This window comes from Neophocaena asiaeorientalis, unplaced genomic scaffold, assembly GCF_003031525.2.
Source record: "Neophocaena asiaeorientalis asiaeorientalis breed wild unplaced genomic scaffold, Neophocaena_asiaeorientalis_V1.1 scaffold7, whole genome shotgun sequence".
NCBI classification, from domain to species: Eukaryota; Metazoa; Chordata; class Mammalia; order Artiodactyla; family Phocoenidae; genus Neophocaena; species Neophocaena asiaeorientalis.
The window spans coordinates 14,037,519-14,056,042 of NW_020185337.1; the positions used below are offsets into that span (position 1 = coordinate 14,037,519).

At 42.7% G+C, this 18,524-nt stretch overlaps 1 protein-coding gene across 2 annotated transcripts in view; it reads left to right on the forward strand.

Moving 5' to 3' along the window:
• The window catches only part of UNC5C (unc-5 netrin receptor C), a 389,709-nt gene that overhangs the window by 355,982 nt on the left and 15,203 nt on the right, over positions 1-18,524 (forward strand). For both annotated transcript variants that reach the window (XM_024736100.1, XM_024736099.1), the window contains 2 exons: positions 5,485-5,653; positions 9,544-9,777. In XM_024736100.1, the coding sequence (XP_024591868.1) occupies positions 5,485-5,653; positions 9,544-9,777 (403 nt within the window). The remainder of the gene's footprint in view (positions 1-5,484; positions 5,654-9,543; positions 9,778-18,524) is intronic.

Consider the following 18,524-nt stretch of genomic DNA (forward strand, 5'->3'; position numbering starts at 1 on the left):
ATTAAAAAATGAGAAAATAGAAAAAATAAGATTAGAAAGATAAGATCAATTCAGGTGAGCAGTTAGAATATAAAATATTTGGTGGAATTCCCGGCATATTTCTCATTAGTAGGTCATGAATTTACTATTTCAAAGCTTTCAAGAGGGAAACATGGTAGGTTATAAGATCCATGTGTCCAAAAGGGAAAAAATATGCCTGGAGGAAGCTCAATTATTTCTCCTTCGGTTCCTCATAAAGAAAAAAAAAATTTTTTTTTTAATACAGTGAACAACATTTAAAAGATCAAAATAGCAGTGAGCTACATAGGGCTACTTCTGTTAGTATCCCTCAGTGTGAGTAGATAATATAAAGCCCAGGGATAAATTCAGTAAAATAATTCCACAAGGATTCAGCAGTTCAATCCAGGGCACAATATTTAGCTGTTCAGGCTTAATCCAGGGACACATTTTGGTCTGTCTGGGGAAATGGGGGCACGCCCTTCAAAGTGGCTTCCATAAATATTTTTTTGCTCAATTGATCTTTTGATAGCGAGTGAGTTAGATATTCCTTGTCAGATACCTAGAGTGCAAGTATTTCAAGTTGCCTGTTATACATGAAACTGTGTGCTTTAAAAGGCAGCTGAGCCTAGGGTGGGATTGTCATCCTGAGGGACCTGACAAAAGACATGTGTGTTAATAGAAGGCATCTCGTCTCTACACAGAGGTAGATGGAGAAAGATTCTTTTCAGGAAGCAGTTTTGAGCTTGCTGTAGCAAACAGATCACAGAAATTTCTCAAGGCCGTAAATCTAGATAAGCAACCCAGAATATACCACTGTGTGAAAGAAACCAATTGATTTGCTTTTGGATCCTAGCTTTGCCTGTGACTAGCTTTGTGGCTTTGGGCAAGTGTGTTAATTTCTCTAGCTTTCGGTTTCCTCTTTTGGGAAAAAAAAAAAGGTAATATAAACACTTACCTTGACTACCTTAACAGGTGTGCTTGGGCAGCAAATGCAATAGCTTTTATGAAAGTTTTGTGAACTGTGCACTTATGTGTAGGAGGAGTTGTCCTCCCTGATAACAGCAAGCAAAGGATAAGAAAATCTGACAGGAAACTAAAACTCCTCTCCGAGGGCTTTGTCCTAGAGTCCTCAGAACCCATCCGACATTTATCACGATATTATCCTTGTTGGACTTTGAAAAGCCTTTAAAACTTTAATCATTGTTCATTACTGGATTTCTACTTACTTGCTGTTTCTGCAGCTAATTTTTGCTTTCAGTTTATTTCCATATCATCTGCAATTAATATTTACAGAATGTTTGCTTAAATATCTTAGAAAACACATGCGACATAATGAAGTAAAGCCCTTCTCTGCAAAAACATAAAACAGATTTTTTTATATTTATTTTATACTATTTTTGTTTTATGCATTTTAATATCCTCCCTTTATGTAAATACAGGAAATGTGGATTTAAACGCTCTGACCTTTGGTTTCACGTAGTTAAATCTTAACCTTCCCTAGGTGGCTCCTTCCATATATGCTTGGAAATGTTTCCAATTTCAGTGCTACTTCTTTCATCCTGAAAGCCCAAAAAGATTCTTATCATTATTACTTCTTTGTTTTCCATTCCCTGTTATGAATTCCACATCACCAATTCCCTATTCATTACATTCTTGCACCTCACTGGGTTAATAAATTCTTTTGACACCTACTGCCTGTTTCTTCCCTTGCTATCCCTCCTCCAAGAATGGTGCCCATCAGTATTGCATGCCAGGGGAGTGCAGGTCTGACGGCACCCCAGCGCAGCAGGGAGTCTTCTCCCTTCTGTTCCAACTCAGTGATGAGAAGAATCCCTCCTCCTCCTGCCTCAAGCACCCGCTGCTAACGGCAGACTGAGAGACAGATGTTTCCAATCCCCGACTCTATTGCAAGGACCACTTGAAATGGATTCCACTTTACTCTCTTTCTTTAAAAGTTTCATGCTCGTCCTCAAGGTACACTTGTAACTAAAAGGTAAGGGTAGCGCTCAGGAAAATGCAGCCATTGCTTTTTTTGCCCCGGTAGGAAAAGTAGAATTAAACAAGAGTATAGTTACTGTTTAAGGCAGATAGTGTAATATCAACTATGGCACAATGAAAGCAAGACTTCACGCATGTTCTAAGAGAATGAATTTCAGACTGGAACAAAGGAGGACAAATTGCATAAAGGGGAAATGAAAACCAAAAGGGGATAGTAATGAGTTCTCAAGCTGCCACTCACCTTATAATTCCAAATATAAGTACATTTCCAAGTACTTTGATAACTTTAGATTTAATAAAACTATGTTATTATTCAGTGAGAATGGAGATGATATTAAAAGACTAAAAAGAGATAATTTTAAAAAATATTTTCCTAAATAGAAGGAAAAGAAAGACACAGGTTGGGAGATTCTAGTGAAATTTTAAAATAAAAGAAGAAGCACTGATAGCCAAGTTTTACTAAGGGGAAAATATGCCGAATTTTAACTGAGTTCTTAGAACTGATGATAATAATCACCAAGAACTTAGGCATTTCTAAGACTTGACCTTACTTGTGACCTACCAAGTTGGCTGCCACAGTTTTGTAGATGCTGATAAATGACACAAGACTCGTGAGTCAGAGACAAAGGATGCATTATTGCTCACAGCAATAGCAGTATCTAAAGTATTTCCATTTTTGTGCCAGTTTCCCAAGTTCTGAAAGGGCGATGTAAAGACAGTCAGAGGACGTCTACACACTCAGTGGTTCCATTCCAGGAATATACCATTGAGTTTAGGGAACCTGAGGGTTTTATAATGGGAGGTAGACATGTCTGCCATTTGCTCCCGAGGTAAGCACTATCTTTATCTTCCAAGGAGATTGCTATACAGTTGTCTTGAAAGACAGTCGGGACCATGCAGAAACATGAGAGATCCGTGGAGAATAGTTTTCCAACAATATTAAAAAAATAATAACAGCTTCTATCATTCCTTGAGTGTTAAGCGAGGGTAAGCCATAGATAGAAGCTAACTTCTAGATTATGTAGTATTTATATATTAACCATAGATAAAGACTAGAGGAAAATCCATTTCAAGTGACTGTGGCGATTGTGAAGGAATTTGATATGACCTTTGTAATATCCATGTGAATGAAATGGAAAGATACGAACTAGACAGTGTACATTTTAATGGGTTTATGTGTGACTGTACTAAAGTCAAAGTATTGACGTCAGACTAGAGAGGTTTCAAGTAGTGTCCTTGAAAAGGTCTCTGTCTTTGCCCTGTTCTTGTATTACAGTGTTATCAGTGATTGGAATGAGAACATAAATGGCAGGCATATCAAATTTATGGAAGATAAAGGACTAGAAGAGATAGCCAATATATGGAGGAAAGACATAGCATTAAGAAATAGATGACCTGAAAAATTTCCTAAAACAATTAAAGTAAAATTAGATGGCTAAATATAAGTTTCTCTATATAGGTTCAGGAGCCATCATTGCGACCACAGACCTATAAAGAGAGACTAAGGGCCTTTCACGTTAGGAATACATAGTGGTTAGCTTTAATAAATTACTTAACCTTCTTGGGGCTTCATTGCCTCCTTTTATAAAGGACATGTTTAACCATGTCATCTCTTATCTTCCCATCTAACTCAATTCTGCTAAATAATACTTATAAATAATTGAGAATAATCTAAGGCAACAATTGCGTGAGGCACTGATATAACTCCATATCCCAAAGCAGAGAAAACAGTAGTCCCCCTACACTCTATACCTGAGAACAGTCAGCCTTCTGTATCTGTGAGTTCTATATCTGCAGATTCAACCAACCTTGGATCAATAATATTTGGAAAAAACAATTTTTTCCAGGAAGTTCCAAAAACCAGAACTTGAATTTGCAGCACACTGGCAACTATTTACATAGCGTTTACGTTGTATCATAAGTAATCTAGAGATGATTTGAAGTATGTGGGAGGATGCGCATAGATTATATTCCATTTTATATAATGGTTATATAATTTTGGGGTTATAATGGTTATATAATTTTTATATAATGGTTATATGCCCTTTTATGTAACACTGTGCCCTTTTATATAGGGAACTTGAACCTCCAGGGATTTTGGTGTCTGCCGGGGGGTCCTTGGAACCAGTCTTCCATGGATACTAAGGGGTGACTGTCTTACACTCATTTCAAGATGCCTCACTCTAGGGAAGATAGTGAAACACTGACAGACATCTCTATGAAAATAAAGATAGAATTATAGGGAGAGATCAAGAAACCATGCTTTTCTAGTTGAAATTGCAAAAATTGAGGCGCTTTCATCTGGAAGAAGATGACGTTTTAGAGATACCGTAATAATCTCTAAGTGCTTGAGAGGCTCTTTCATGCCAACGTGGAGAGAAAGCCGGTCAGGATATGTGGAGAGAAGTGTCAGGAAGACAGATTGTATTCATTCTAAGTATTGAGTTGATAATAGATGAGTTGACCCCTCAGTAGTAGTGGACTGCAATTTTGGATGAGTTTAAAGCACTAACCACATGTCAGCATCTTGTAGAGAAGCTCTGTGCTTCTTGGCCCTGAGGGCCCTTCCTCCTCTAAAATTTTGTGAGTCCAGGATTTCTTAACTCATACTATTCTGACAACATAGTTGTATTGTTTTTGCAAAGGCATTGGTTGTAGTCCCAGCACCAGTGCTTGTTAGTTGTGAGACTTGGGGCAATCCACTCAACACTTTGGGGCTACTTCCTCACATATCAACTGACAGCTTGGGTTAATTTATTCATTGGCTGTTGGTTACAATCTTGTTGGGGGAAAAAATAAGGCAATTAAAAAAAAAACATGTAAAAATAAAGAATTTGGATCTTTGAAGTTCGTTCCACCCACATTCTGAGTATGAAGTGTACATGTAGAGAAACATCATTTTAAATTGCTATAGAAATACAGTTCTACATTCTTTCTTGGTCATGTTTGAAAAAAATGAATCTGCTATACTAGCCTGAATTATTCCTGAAAGTCATGTGGAAGAAGTTTAGCTCTAGGGTGTCCTTATCCTAAAGTGATTTTTTTGAAGTGTTTTTCAAGTTAGGTCCTAAAAACACGGAAGTATGTAAAACTCTGTGAAACGACTGGCAAGTATTATCAGAAAAGATGCTTATGTAACTTCATAAGGACGCTGTTCCTTCTCATTCCATCCTGAAAGTATCAGTACATGAATTCAGAGGAAATTAGCAAAGGCAGACCTGTGTCTGAAGGGAGGGATCAAAGATACGCAGGCAGATTCACTATTATTAGAGAGACCTCAAGTCTTGCAAGATCAAAGTCTTGGTATAAAGTGCATGTCTTCCCATTTAATTCTGCCTCAACCCCACCACTGCCCCCTGCCCCCGACAAAAAAAAAAAAAAAAATCCAAGAAGAAGCTATTTGTGCAACTTTAGATCTGAAATCTCAGTACGTAGTACATAAATACTATGGAACTTGCATGACGCAGATCTCTGCTCTCCTCCTAGGCCGCCCATGGAGGACTCTCAGACACTCTTGACCCCTGTGGTGAGCTGTGGGCCTCCAGGAGCTCTGCTGACCCGCCCTGTCATCCTCACTATGCATCACTGCGCAGATCCCAATACCGAGGACTGGAAGATACAGCTCAAGAACCAGGCAGCGCAGGGACAGTGGGAGGTGAGCTTCTGTTGGGATAAAGATAGAACCCAGGAGCAATCCATGCAGATAAGCAAGGGCAATTATGGGAAGGCTTTTATTTTTAAAGCAACACATGAGTGGAATTTTAGCTTATACTCAAAATGAAAGAGAGAGGAACAGAGAGAAGAAGACAAAGAGGGGAGAGGGGGAGACAGACAGACAGACACTGGTTCCTGAGTGTTTTATCTACTGACTGATAGGCACAAAGAAAAAGATGGTCAAGCATTAGCTAACTCATAGGGAAGGGGTACTTCAGAGTCTTACATAAGTCCCATTTGCATATACATACTATCTTGGGAAGGGAAACTATATATATATATTTTATTATTTTAATTTTCAGGTAGAGAAACATTGCACCTGGGTCAGAAAATGTTACACACTTACTTGCTAACAGGTCCCAGGAATGCAGGCAAAACAGGAAGGGTGTATCCTGAGCTCCAGTACAATGAAGAACGTCTTTGGCAACTTGACTCTCTGTAACTGCTGCCATCAGAACTTCTTAAGGACAGTGCCTTAAACAGATCCTGTTCTTTACATCAGAACCCTGCAGTTAGCACCTGAAATTAAGTGCAAAAGGATGTGTTATATTTACCATGAATATTTTATACATAATACCTAAAAAAGAACGATTTGTGTAGTCATTATAAAGAGAATTATCCAATATGCATGTTGGATATATTTTGTGATTACTTACAGTATTTTTCTATTTTTTTAAATTAATTAATTTATTTATTTTGGCTGCATTAGGTCTTCATTGCTGTGTGTGGGCTTTCTCTAGTTGCGGAGAGCAGGGGCTACTCTTGGTTGCGGTGCGCAAGCTTCTCATTGCTGTGGCTTCTCTTGTTGCAGAACATGGGCTTTCGTAGTTGTGGCTCGTGGGCTCTAGAGCTCAGGGTCAGTAGTTGTGGCCCATGGGCTTAGTTGCTCCGTGGCATGTGGGGTCTTCCCGGACCAGAGCTCGAAACCGTGTCCCCTGCATTGGCAGGCGGATTCTTAACCACTGCGCCACCAGGGAAGTCCCTCAGTATTTTTCTTTTAGGAAAATAAAATATGCATGAAGACTCAAACCCCTAATATTTTAGGAAAAAGTAGTAGTGGAGGTAGAAGCATAGCAGGGCATACCTGGGATTACCTGGAGTGTCCCCTCTATATGGATGTGCTCTCCTCTTGACCACATGAAGGTGAAGGGTCACTCATTGCCAGAGGTCGTGGATTGAAGTCTAGGGCTATACATTACGTTAAGAGTGGACTGTACCAGATCTAACTTCAATTCCATTTAAGTTTAAATGATTTATCCCAAAAACATCCCAAAGGGATCCTAAGTTATTTGCACAATTCTCTGCCTGTTACCATAAACCCTGTTTCTGGATTTGAGTAATAACAACAATAGCAACAATAATAAGAGGAGAAGAAAAAAAAAGATGTGAAGAGTAGAAGAAGGAAGTCCTTATGAAAACACTCTTCTATTTGTGACAGGAACATGGAGCATCTTTATTCTCCACCATTTCTTCTAGGAGATTTTTTGTAACGTGCCATCAGGAAATGACACTTGAGCCTTGCCCTTGCCGTGCTGGAGAAAGCAGCTTCTCTGCAGGTGTCCTTTTGGGGCTGGAATAAACGTGGAAGTGCTGAGCTCCTTTTTCTCCTTTCCAGTTCAGTTTAAGCTTTATCTTTGGGTACAGGTTTAGCTGAAGAAATGATTTCACGGATGCTATTAAAACACAGTCGTTACTTTAGCTTGGGTGATGTTGCATGACCTAACTAACAGCTACCTGAGGTGGCTCCTCTCACAGCTTTGTCCAGCCCCAGGGACTCAATTTATGATGAAACATTTGTTCATGTTTTTGACAAATAACCATTTGTTCACCGTGATCCAGGCCCACTGAGATACGGTATGAAGCAAAGAAGCTACGGTTGCTGCCTTTGCAGAGATCAAGTAGCCTAATGCAGAGGCCAAATCATGCCCACACATGGGTTTTGTTTCTCCCAAATGAAATTTTCTTTTAAATTTGAATTAGTTAAAAGTTGGAAGATTTCACATAATAATCTGAACTTACAGCTTCTCTTGAAAAACTAAAGGCTGTGTCCTCACTGGTCCTGCATTCCTGCCATGCCTGGTACTTTTACTGTGAGCGTCTCTGCCATAGACATCTTTACCACGAGCATTTTTGCCACATAACTAATTGGCCTTAAGGCAATTTTGCTGTTAAAGATAAAATAACTGGTGGACAGTTTGGTTTCAACTGGTTGACAGCTTGGTTTCATCTCTCCACTGACACGGTACTACCATTTTTAATATTACATAAATCTGAAAGAGGCCAACGGCCAAAAAGGCACCGAGTCGAGCCCACATGTCCCATAGAACTTTGGAACATCTGTCAAGGGACATGTAACAATACGTACCAAGAACAAACAACAGTGTAGAGGCTTTCACACCATAATACAAAGCTCAGTTATAAATGCATCCCAGTATGTGGAAACCGATACCTCTCTTAATGAAGAAGAAATTTTAGCGAAAAAGAAAAGTGGAATGCCAAATGAGGAGCTGAATCAACAAGCAAAAATATGTATAATACTACAAATGAAAGACTTTGAAGACAAGTGCTTAGGTACAACCCACTAAATAAAATCATTTGTTTGCTCAGTGCTGCCATGAATCTACACACATTTCAAATGTTTTTAAATATTTTGTAGTCCATAATAAAGTCTTTTTACTTTTGTTATTCATTTTTCATGTTTTTTTTATTTTTGTTAATGTCCCTCTTTTATTTATTGCTGTTTCATCTTTTACAGCAGAATTGCTGTACAGCCAATCAGCTGTGCGGCAAAAATGCCTCCGGCAAAGATGCTTACGGTTAAAGTACCGAGAGCGCATCCCTGCGTGGCCGCAATGGCTGAAGCCAGCGGAGACTGAGCTCTTTAGACAGGCTTGTGCTCTGCTTCACCACAGTCTCCACCACTCCTTACTACCTTCTGCCCTACCTGCTTCACACATTCCTGTTACCGTTCTGCCCTGGGAGGCATGTGGAATTGTGACCCTTGTTTTATGGATTCTATGCTTGGTCTTTCAGATGATTTCTTCTATGGCCTGAGTCATTTGGTTAAACCAAAACCTAGTGAAGTTAGTAACTACTTGTACAAAACTCATCAGTTTCACTTATTTTTATTTCTTGCTGAATGTTAACAATCTAAAACGTGAGACTGCTTAAAGGCTTACATGAAAAATAGACAGAAAAATAATGTGTCAAATGCATAGAGTTTGCCACGCTGTGCTTTTAGCAAAGTCCAAGAGCCCAGATTATGAGGAAAAGCAGTGTATTGCTCTGGAAAGTAAGTGATGGGTGAGTTTGGAAGAGCTTAGTAGAATGGTATTGCATAATTCTTCAATTTCCCTGATTCTTTTTTAAAAATTCTTTTCAAACCCCTAGATTTTCAGGGGAAAATACTATGCTAAAATGACATTGAAATAAGATAGTACTTTTGGATGAAATTAGCAATTTAGAGATTAAAGCAAATTATCAGAAACAGATACTCAACTCAAATATGCTGAAGTTAAAAGGATAACTTACACATTTCTTTTGGAATTTTAGGTAGATTCCAGCAATGTAGATTCCTAGAAGATCAAAAAAGACTAAAGGAAGATCTTCTAAATAAAGCATGTTATCAGCATAAAGGCAAGGGAAGTAAGGGAGAGAACGATTAAGAATGGAAATATTGATAGAAGTATAATAAAGTCAGAGAAAGAAAAAAAGAGTAGGAAAAGGAATAATCAGAACTTGGGAGAAGAAGTCCTGATCTGTGCACCCCTGTTGGCCACCGTCACGGCAGCCAGGAGGCTCAGTCGCTGCCCCTTCCTTCTCGGCCCGCAGGATGTGGTGGTGGTCGGAGAGGAAGACTTCACCACCCCCTGCTACATTCAGCTGGACGCAGAGGCCTGCCACCTCCTCTCCGAGAAACTGGGCGCCTACTCCCTGGTTGGGCAGTCCATCACCAAAGCAGCCGCCAAGCGCCTGAAGCTGGCCATCTTCGGGCCACTCTGCTGCTCCTCTCTGGAGTACAGCCTCCGAGTCTACTGTCTGGATGACACTCAGGATGCCCTGAAGGTAAGTGACTCCAGCCTGACCCGCCCACCTCACACCTAGAGACGGTATGCGTTACGTACGTGCACCTGTGTGCATGAACACAAGTGTCGGGCCCCAGAACATGGCAGTTACAAAAACAAATTAGACATTTCTTGAAGCCATGCTGATGAATAAGCTGTTTCCATTACGCTGATTCCTCCCGAGGGCTACTTTTGTTTATTACCCTCCTTGATGTCTTTTAATGAAAAATTGAGAAGTGGAAGAATTTGGCAATGAGACCTGTGGATGGTAAATAATCTGCTTCCTTGTTTGTCTCAGCTGTGTTCTTCCTATAAAAGGAACTGGCATAATTGCTCACACTCTATGTTCCTCTTGTGTGCAACTTCCTTATATGCTCTCCCATTCTTTTTATGAGGACCGTGAGGAAGAGGGTTAGCATTTGACAACAGGCTGCTGCTTTACAGAATAAATAGGCTTAATTCTTGGTGCTATTATTGCCATTCATTTTCTCCCATTTGAAGCTTTAAAGGATATAGTAAGTGCCTCTGAAGAAGTTATCTGAAAAGAGGAATAAAAGAAGTATGCAGAGGATTACAAAGCAAGTCAGAGTGTGACACATGCCGTAGATGAATGCAGAGCTCTGTGGGAATTCAGGAGAAGGAGGCATCATATTATTTTGAGAAAATCTGAAAAGGAGCTAACATTTGAGATTGACCTTAAAGGAAGGCAGGGTTTGACCAACAGTAATGGGGAAAAAAATACAGGATTTCTGGGTGAAGGGAACAGCATGAAGAAGCACAAAGGGAACAGTAAATACAGATTCTACGTGGCATGTTATTTCCAGAAAGCCTAGAATGATTGATAGGAGTTTTTTTGGGATGGACCTTGACAACCAGAGAGAGGAGTGGAGATTCAGTTTCTTGAGTTAATGGAGAACCACTAGAGAGATGTAACTAGAAGATAGACATGACTGGAAATACATGTTAGAAATACTAGTCTGCTTTCAGGGAAAAGATAGAATCGAGTCAGGAAAAGCATGGTAGAGCTGGAGTGAAGACAGAGGAGTTAGAGGAAGGGAATAGGTACGAAAGGCCCTATTAAGTAACTCTTGCAGGCCCTGGTGACTAACCCTGAATGGGTAGAGCAGAAGATCAAGTCTGCCTCTAAGTAACAGTAGCAAACTCAGGGGCAGGTAGCTCTGGACTGTGGATATGGTGACTTTGCCTTTGGAATATTGAATTAGAGGTATGGATTAGACATCAGGACAAAGGTGCCCCATGGACAGTTAGAAATATAGGGGTGGCTCTTTGAACTGAGAGCAGTTCCTGAGACAGAGACTCAGGAACCAACTGTATAATATTGATATTTGTCCTCCGTGGTGATTGAGGAGAATATCAAGGGAGAGTAGAGGGAGAAAATAATAATAAAGCTAATAAACATCACCGAGAATTTCTTATGTGCCGGGCAAGATTCGAAGTATCTTTTCTTAACTCATTGAATCTTTACAACAACCTGTAGGACACCATTATCCCTATTTTACAGATGTGCAGGGCACAGAAAGGTTAAGTAAGTTGCTCTAGGCCACACAGCTGCTGAGTGGAGAAAGCAGGCTTCATTCCCCGGGCAGCTGGCTGCAGTCTGGACTCTGCTCCTAAAGTGGGCTGCTCAGAGAGCCACACCCTAGAGCACAGGGACCAGGGGAGCCCTGCCATTGCAAGGGAGGAAGGGGGCAGCCAGCAAAAGAACTACAGAAAGAGGAGTACCCAGAGGAGGAAGGGGAGAAGTAGGAGAAAGACGCATCTAGGAAGCCAAGAGAAGAATTATTGTTTTTCTGAAATTCAGGGTATTTCCTTCTGGAGTTTCCATCCAGAGAATAGTTCTGGGTCATGAAAACTGAGTGTTGCAGGTTGTGTCCATGGAGGAGATGAGACATATTCGGTCCCTGGGTATATTTTTGATGGTTGAGCCTGTAGGAGTTTCTGATGTTAAATAAATGATGCGAACACGCAGCTCTAGTGTAAAGCTTAAGGTTATTTCTTTTGTATTCCTTGCAAATGCGATACTGTTAAGGCACTGTCTGGATAGAAATCATCGTAGGCTTAAATCCTTAGGAAAAACTGTATTTGTAGGCGAGCCATGGGGTCTGATTAAGGCAAATCTTCTTAATAATTCAAAGAAAAGTCATTGCAAAAAGCATGTGTAGAAGATCTACATCATATTTGAAATTTCTGATACACATTTTATATTCACACAAATAGTTCTTATACTCAGTCACTCTCGACCTTTCTTCTCAACACACATACAATCCATGCAAAAAAAGTAATATTTCATAAAATAATTTTGATTATGTTAATTAGTGAAAAGAGATGAGAAAGACTGACAAACAGGTTTGAGAAGTAAAAACAACCCAAGAGCAGTTTATATCATGGTCAGTGCTTTCCAAATAGACATATATAAATTCTCAGCATCTGGGGATCCAGCACTTAGCCTGAAAGAAACATGAATAATGGATAAGGCTTTCTTGTACCTCATGATCGTTTAATAATGTAGAAATACCAAAATCCTAGTTACAGGTAAACCAACATACCGAAGAGACAGCTCAGCCCAGCCAAAACTGCCTCACGCCCGTGCTTGAACTGGAACTTCGGGGCCGATTAACTCAGAAAGGCCCTTCATCACCTCAATTCTGCCCTCTTGGCACCTCTCCTGCTGGTGTTCCCGCCAGCCTCTCTCCCATCGCCCTGCTCCTCTAATTTACCCATAAATACTGTCTTTTGCGTCTCTTCTCCAAATACCTCCTCCTTCGGGCCCACCGCACTCCTCACTTATGCTCGTCCTAAATCCTAAATAATAATTCTCTATCCAGCGCACACAGGAGTCAGTTGGGAAGCTTTAAAGAGACTTGTTGGAGGGTCCCAACCCAAAGGTTCTGATCTGATTGGTGTAGGTATTGGGTTTGGTTTTTTGTTTGTTTGAGCACTGCCTGGGTTATTCTACTGTGCAACCAAGGTTAAGATCTATTACACTAAACAATTTCAGGGGTCTTTTCGGAACTTTAATCCTACTTAGGACAAACTTTCCTGTATCCTCAAATCATTTTCTCACCCATTCCTTCACCTGCTCACATTAACTGCAGCTGGATCTCCCAACTAACATGTATCACTTACAGTCCCTGCAGTGAGGACCACACCCCTAACCAACCACAAGGCTAAGAGGAGAAGTTCCAGTACGTCTCATATCCCTGACCACTTCTGGGGCATCGCTCTACTTCTGGGCTGGCCTCTTGGTTTGTTTTTCTTTATTCTGTTACTCTGTGATCCATTACCCACTTCAGTTCCTCAGCACAGAGTCCCCTTAGTTCCAATCTCCACCCTAGCAGTACCTGCCTCGTGGTCTTTCTTTCCCCTCCTTTTAATTCCCCTCATCCTCTCAAATTCAAAGTCACCTCTTATTCACAGTTCCTTTGCCCAATTGTATTCTAGTAACCTTTACATCATTCTTCATCGTCTACCCACTAGTGTAGATGTACTGCATCCTCAGTAGGAACTGCACCAAGATCTCCACCAGCCAAGGTCTCTACCTGTGAAAGGATCTGACCTTCCATCTCTCTCCCACAAGGTGCATGAAAGCTGCTCTTTGTTTTTAAGGAAAACCTCCGTCAACTGTCCCTGGTCTCCTGGTCCACAAACCTTCATCTGCTCTTACCCGTATCTACAGGGAACTCACTTCCACTCAGAAATCTCTTGCCATCTAAAGCTGCTGCAGGCTTTCTAATTTCCATAGCTACATATGACCTCCACTGAACAAGCCCTCTATGTCTACTTGCGGCCTGTTGAGCTTCTCTAAAAAAATCACAAATCCCTGATTGAGTCCATTATACTGTCAAGACATCTGCCCTAAGCTGTGGCTCTCCTGCTTCTCCACAATCCTTTTATGTATTTCTCCTTGACTCGTGAGATCTCACACAGCACTTCTTCCGAGCCTCTCCCACTCTCCCCAAATCCCTGATGGTACCGCAGCCCCTTCATGTGCTGCAATGATCTAACACCTATGGTACCACTCAAGGGACACTCCCTCAGCTGCTGTCCTTTACCTTTCAAACCTTTTATTTCAGCCTCTTCTCACCTAGTCTGGGCTCTGATGAAAAGGAGCTCGACTTCCTTGTTTGGGCTTTAATCTAACTCCTCCACCACCTGTGTCTCCAGCTAGCAAGTGATACCTGCAGGTGGGCCTTCCCAGACTTGATATTTTCTTAGCGTTACTGCTGCGGACTGGGGATTCTTTCTGAATTGCAGAAACCCTCACAGAAGGTTGGACGAGGGCAGAGAGGGAAGCTCAGTGCAGCACTCATTCTCAGGGGTCAGAACTACACAGTCTGGAGAGCTATTAGAAAAAAGACTGGCCCCGTGTCTGGATCTGAACATATTGATAATATTAATTCCCACTTATGATCATATTGTCCATGTGGATGGGGAAAAAAAAGATACCACATCAGTCAGTCTCAGCAACCCTGATGCATTCTTTCATCTCCCCACCCACCTCTTTGAGTTTGGTAGCTTTTGTAACAATTTCGCTGGGTTTTGTTAAACCTGGAAGCAAAAGTGGTCGTCTGAAACTTAAAAGCTGTATTTAGCAACGTGGAAGCATTAGTGCTGAATTAGAATGCTGGCAGTGACTGCTGGAGTAAAAGTCAAGGCTGCCAGGAGACAGTGGAATTCTTTTACATACCTTTCAGGTGTTTTTTGTTTGTTTGTTTTGTTTGTTTTTTTCCATGCATGTGCTAGAAGGACCAGTGAGAGCAGTGAGTGAGTTGAGTTCGTGTAAAGGGATAAAGGTGCTATGAATCGTAAGAATACCTTAGAATCAGTTCCATTCTCAAATAAAGAGGTCACATCTATTGAAAAGATTGAGTTGGGTAGGTCACAGCTTTTCTCGTTACCTCCTCTTCAGGTGATTAAAGTAGTATTGTTTTTTTTCCTTTCGCTGTTTGCAGAGACTTAACTCCTAATATAAATAGACCAGAAATTAATAGAGAGCAAGGTTATATTTGGGGTAAGTTTAAAAACACTTCAGGGAGAAATACACATCAGCATTGCTGTAAGTAATTTCTGTCCCACTATGTTAGGGGTACAATTATAAGATTCTCCTTTCCTAATAAAGGGTTTTATACTAAACTCTGAACCTAAAAGAGGAGTTATTTGCATAAAATATGAGTAGTCTCACATATCATAACATTCAACGTTGTTAATTGAATTTCTGACAAATGTGTATGTGATACAAACCAAATGACATGTACTCGCTTTCTTTATGTAGTCATTTGGCATGGGAGAGAGTCGTCTTTAGATTACTTCATTTTTCACATACCCTAATCTAGGCTGTAACATAGTAACTCTGTGAAAAATCGTTATTATGAGAAAAGATGAGAGAAAAATGAAAGAGACACTGAAAATGAAAATAGGAATCCTAGTTGAGAATCGCATGGTACTCAGTTTCTTGGGCCACAGTCGTAGATAGTCATAGGTAGCCCATGACAAGTTCTGGTTCATCCTGAAACCTGGTGCATCTTCACCCGTGTCCTTCTGATGTCTCCTGCACGGCCAGCTGTGACCCTGCTGAACCAAGAACACCTCACGCCTGCCTCTTCTGGGCCAACAAAGGCTGGCCCTCCATTGGATTGGCCCCATGAACCCTATCTTTCCTTTCACTTCCCTCAAAGCACCTCAGAACTAGCATAACCTATGTTTCATATTCTCAGGATCCTGGTCTCTGGAATTATGTTAATATATTCATAAATGTAACACACGCATTAGATAGCAGCAACAACAGATGTGTTAAAGGTGACAAGTGCATTTTCCCTGCTCAGTGTATGGAAGGAAGTGTGGTGTCAAAGGAAAGCCTGAGTCGAGCTGGCTGACGGGATTGCTTCTCCCGCTCATCAGCTCTGCGGCCCTGGTCATTGAACTTGACCTCTTCGGGACTTCATTTGGTCTGAATCAGGGACCCTTAAAAGATTGAAAGAGAGTAAAGTTATTAAACTTCCTGGCATAAAACAGTCACTAGATAATGTTAATTGTGCCTAGGTGGGCATTTAGATTATAATGGCATTTTGAAGACAAGGGCTCAGTGAAGATATTAACTCTAATTGTGATCTGATTGTGGGGTGAGTGTCAGGTTCGGTAGCAGGCTGGTTGGTCAGCTATTTAGGGACAGGGTTATTTTTGGTGCCTCTGAATGTACTCCATCTTTATCATCTTCTCATGAGACTTGGCTCTGGCCCCATCAGATATTTTCGAAATGGTCTGCAGTGCTGAATTTATGTTTTGAGAGAGACGGGGGAAAGAGAGAAGAGGAAATAGAAGTTTGGGTAGATGAAGTAATGAGTCCCCAGAGATACCTGCACACAAATGTTACCTCACATGGCAAAGGAGACTTTACAAACATGAGAGTATAGACCTTGAGATGGAGAGATTATCCTGGATGGTCAGAATGGGTCTGATCTCATTACTTTGTGCTTAAAAATGGGGAACCTTTCCCAGCTATGGTCAGAGGGAAATATGACCATGGAAGAAGGATCAGAGATGTGCCATTGCTGGCTCTGAAGAGGGAGGAAGGGGACCACAAGCCAAGGAATGTCGGCGACTCTGGAAGGTGGAAAAGACAAAAAAGCGGATTCTTCCCTAGAGCCTCCAGAAAGGAAGGCAGCCTTACTACCACTTGATTTTAGCCCAGTGGGACCTGCGTCAGACTTTTGGCCCACAGAACTGTCAGGAAACAAATGTGTGTTATTTAAGTCACTTAAGCTTATGGTAATTTCTTACTGCAGAAACAGGAAACTAATATAGAAGTTAAAAAATAAATGTTCAAGGGTGAAAAGGAATACAAGAGTGACTCCAGAAGTTCTAGAACAATCTAAAAAGTCTTATTCCTAATACTCAGATGTGTGAGACCATCTTTTCCTTAGAAGTAAGCCCAGAGGTGGACAAGCCACACGGCGACTTCCCTGGGTGCTGCCCTTCAGCATTTTGCTTTAAAGGTGTCACAAACCGACCTGACTGGGCAGCTGGGAGTGGCAGCTCAGACCAAGCATCCGTGGTGACAGCAGCTGTGGGAACAGCAGGCAGAGCCCTAGAAATAAGGTGGCTTGATGGGAAGTGTTTGCACATGGTCACCCGAGTCCAACTTTGTTATTATTAGGGACGAAGTACGGCAGACAAACTCAGGGGGAGAGCGGAGCACCCCAGCATGAGGCCGGAAAGAGAAAGTGCGGCGAGGCTGGGCGCCTGTGACGATGACCCAAGCAGGTGGGAGCGGCCAGCTGATGGTCAGATGTTGCCGCAGCTGGCCGTGCAGCCCCAGGGAGCTGAGCTTGGTGTCTGCTGGGAGCTGGCAGGGGGCAGGAGAGACGGTGGCCCTGCCTCTTTGGCCTCTGCTTTGGAAGAGGACGGCCCACTGCTGTGATAGCGACAGCAGAGATAAGATAGCCTCTGGCAAAGAGAGACATTCCTTATCCCCAGATGACAGGGGCAGGTTCCAACACAGGTTTAAAGAGTGAACAGGAGCAAAGCAGGTTCCATAAAATCTGATGGGAGGAGATGTGATTTTTATTTTTAAAACAGGCAGCACAGTCCTTGAGGGTTGGTCTTTTGAGGTCTGACCTGTGTGGCATGTTGAGCGTCTGCCGGTGTGTTCTTTGTGCCTGGAGAGCCCTGAGTCCGTATGGCAGAAGCTTGGCGGAGGTGGGCGCGAGTCTCCAAGCGCACGACTTGGCCTTCTGTGCTTGGTCCAGGGCCCGCCCTGCGTGAGCGTGGAGTGAGGGTTCCTCCCCCTGGGGCCGCACGGCCAAACCAAAGCGAACACCCCTGGCATGCCAGGCTGGCTGCTGCTCCATTCGCTGCCCTTGGTGATCTTGCCCTGTGGAAATCTTAGCGCGTCCCCACGAGAGCTGCGTCTACCTGCCCAGGCTCCAGGCGCTGCCCCCAGGCTCCCTGGCAGCGGTGAGCAGCCGATCCAGGGCTCTGGGCTTCTGTCCAGAGGAAAGAATGCGAGGACAGGTCCCATCCAGACAGCACCGAGAAAGGAGAGAAAACGGAGCAAAGCCCTGGCTTCACCGCCCCCACCCTTCTCTTCCAGAAGCGATTTGAATGTGTCATACGGGATTTAAGTTTCATTATTTGTGTCTTCCTTTCTGTAGCCGGTAAGAGTCGTTGGAGGGAAAATGAGAGAGACAGAGAGGGAGAAGCTAAAGGCTGGAGAACCCACAAATTGGATTGTATTCCCGAGAAACCAGATGTTAAAAAAAGTGCATTCGGGCTTCCCTGGTGGCGCAGTGGTTGAGAGTCCGCCTGCCGACGCAGGGGACACGGGTTCGTGCCCCGGTCCGGGAAGATCCCAGAAGGCACAGTTGGGAGCAGCGGTGCGAGAGAGGAGGCGCGTCCTCGAGCAGGGCCAGGGGGGTCCGAGCGCAGGGCGGGGGAGACGGCGGACGAGGGTGAGCACGGAGTGCAGAGGCAAAGCCAGGGCCCGGCGCCTCACGCAGGTCCTGGGACACAGTCAGTGCTTTGCACCCAGGCGGAGACTCGTCACGTTCCCGAACATGAGCTTCAGGCATCTCAGCGTAGGCAGCCCCGCCACCGGGGGCACTCGTGTGCGCTAGCTGTGAGGCTGACACCTGCCCGGGCTGGAAAGGGCCTGGAGGAGGAACACGGGCGGCTGGCAGAGCCGTGGGCTTAGGGGGCCGGAGGGTAGGAGTCGCAGGGCTCCTCCCGCGC